The 2,474-nt window shown below is 15.0% G+C and overlaps 1 protein-coding gene across 1 annotated transcript in view; it reads left to right on the top strand.

The window, feature by feature from the left end:
* LOC119596725 (max-like protein X) overlaps nt 1–955 on the top strand; it is a 2,142-nt gene extending 1,187 nt beyond the window's left edge. The window contains exons 2-5 of the mRNA XM_037946052.1: nt 1–20; nt 291–380; nt 473–695; nt 934–955. The exon at nt 1–20 is cut by the window's left edge and continues 31 nt beyond it. Of these exons, the coding sequence (XP_037801980.1) occupies nt 1–20; nt 291–380; nt 473–695; nt 934–955 (355 nt within the window). The remainder of the gene's footprint in view (nt 21–290; nt 381–472; nt 696–933) is intronic.
* The last annotated feature ends 1,519 nt before the right edge of the window (nt 956–2,474 follow it).

The raw sequence follows: 2,474 nt of genomic DNA, 5'->3' as shown, positions 1-2,474 counted from the left end.
TGACATGAAGATGACTGAAGGTGAGAAAAGAGATAAGTAAAGAGATATAGGGAAAAAAAAAAAAAAAAAGATAGAATATATATGTTTTTTTTTTTTTTTTTTTTCAGGTTTAGGTTTCCATGTTCATGACAACATGGATATAAAGAAAACTAAATAAGTAGCTTGATTAAGAAAAGAAAAGAAAAAATATATAATATTAACGTTTGATAGATGTTGAGGATTCAGTGCATGATATTTAGAGAGTAATATTACAGTCATGAAAGCTGAAAGTTAAATTATTGTATTAACAGAGGAGCGAGATTCAGACCAGCGTTACCCGTTTTCACGATGCAGTTCAACTGGCTCGATCCATACCCTCACTTCTTCAGCTAACAACACAGGTTAAGAATCCCGATAAATTTTGAATATTCTTGATAATCCATCACATGGATATATTTTTAGCAATGAAATGTATATGTACTATCTGCTTCAGATGTAACGGATGATGAGGACAGCGACCGTGGCAATCAGATGAGCTATAAGGAAAGACGTCGGGAAGCCCACACTCAGGCAGAACAGAAGAGACGTAACGCGATAAACAAAGGGTACGACTCGCTTCAGGATCTCGTCCCAACCTGCCAGAACTCTTTAAAAAGGGCCCGGGGTACAAGATTCCAAAGGGAACGGTGTGCGGAAAAAGTAAACGACTACTACAGGTAACTTGCAGAAGACTCGCTGTTTTGTTTTTTTAGTGCACATGCTGAATAAAAATCATCACGTTATGTATATTTTTGACTTACTTTACATTTTTGTTTATGAGCACATTGAAAAGATATAGAAGCAGTAAGAATATATAAAATAAAAGACAAAATGTATAAATATAGATACATAGATAGACTGATAGATATTAATATAGATATATAAATATAAATATAGATATAAATATAGATGTAGATGTAGATGGGGACCCCATTAAAGCACCATAAAACACCACACTTAATTAAAATAATAAAAATAAAATATAAAAAGGGTATATATAAAATAATAATATATAATAAATATATATACTATTAAAATAAAATATAAATATATATTATAAAAATAAATAAGAAATATAATATAATAATTATAAAAAATATAAATATAAATAAATATAAAATATTTTAAAAAAATTTTAAAATTTATATAAAAAATATTATTATATATAAAAATATATTATATTTTATATTTATATATATATATATATTAAAAATATTATAATATTTTATATATATATATATATTAATATATATTATATTTAATATATAAAATATATATAATATATATTAAAAATATATATTATAAAAATATATAAATATAATATATATAATTATATATAAAATAAAAAATATTTTAATATAAAATAATAAAAAATAAAATATAAAATTAAAAATAGATATATATATATATATTTAAAATATATATATATTATATTAAAAATATAAAAATTTAATTTTTTATGTATAAAATTTTAGTATATATAAAATATACTTTTTAAAAATATTTAAATTTTATAATATATATATAAATATATATATTATAATAATATTTTTAAAATTTAAAAATATATATATTTAAAAATAGATATATTACTTTTTTATATTTATAAATTAAATATAATATAATTTTAAAATTTTAATTTATTTTAATCTTTTATATTTTATATTATATATTTTATTATTATATATATATATATTTTAAAAAATTATAAAATAATTTATAAAATATTAAAAATATATATTATATTTATATATAAAATTATATATAAATATATTTTATATAAAAATAAAATTTAAAAAATAAAAATTTTTTTTTAATGTTAAATATATAAAATAAAATAAATATTATATATAAAAATAATATAAAATTTTATATATATATATATAGATGTTAAAATTTTAAATATAAAATTATAATATAAAAAATATATATATTAAAAATAAAATATATTATAGATAAAATTAAAAATAAATAATTATTTAAAAATTTTATATAAAATATATTATATATATAATTATATATATAAAAATTTTATAATTTGGAAATATATATATAATTTTGTTTTATAATATGTATTTAAAATATATATAAATATATTTATATATAGATATAAAATTAAAAAAAATTATATATATTATATGAAAAAAATAAATATTATAAAAAATATTATATTATATATATATATTATATTATATAAATTATATATATAAAATTTTTTTAATTTTTATATATATATAAAATATATATATAATATAGAAGATATAAAATATATAGAAATATAAAATATATAATATTTTATATAATATTAAAATTATATATAAAATATATATATTTATATTTTCATATATATATAAAGGGGGGGGGGGGGTTTATATAGTATATTATATTTTATATTATAATAAATATAATTTAAAATAATAGATTTTATAAAATTTTTATTAAAATTATAAAAATAT

This window comes from Penaeus monodon, chromosome 38 (assembly GCF_015228065.2).
Source record: "Penaeus monodon isolate SGIC_2016 chromosome 38, NSTDA_Pmon_1, whole genome shotgun sequence".
NCBI classification, from domain to species: Eukaryota; Metazoa; Arthropoda; class Malacostraca; order Decapoda; family Penaeidae; genus Penaeus; species Penaeus monodon.
The sequence above is the reverse complement of the archived record's forward strand: the minus strand, read 5'-3'. Positions and strand labels throughout refer to the sequence as shown.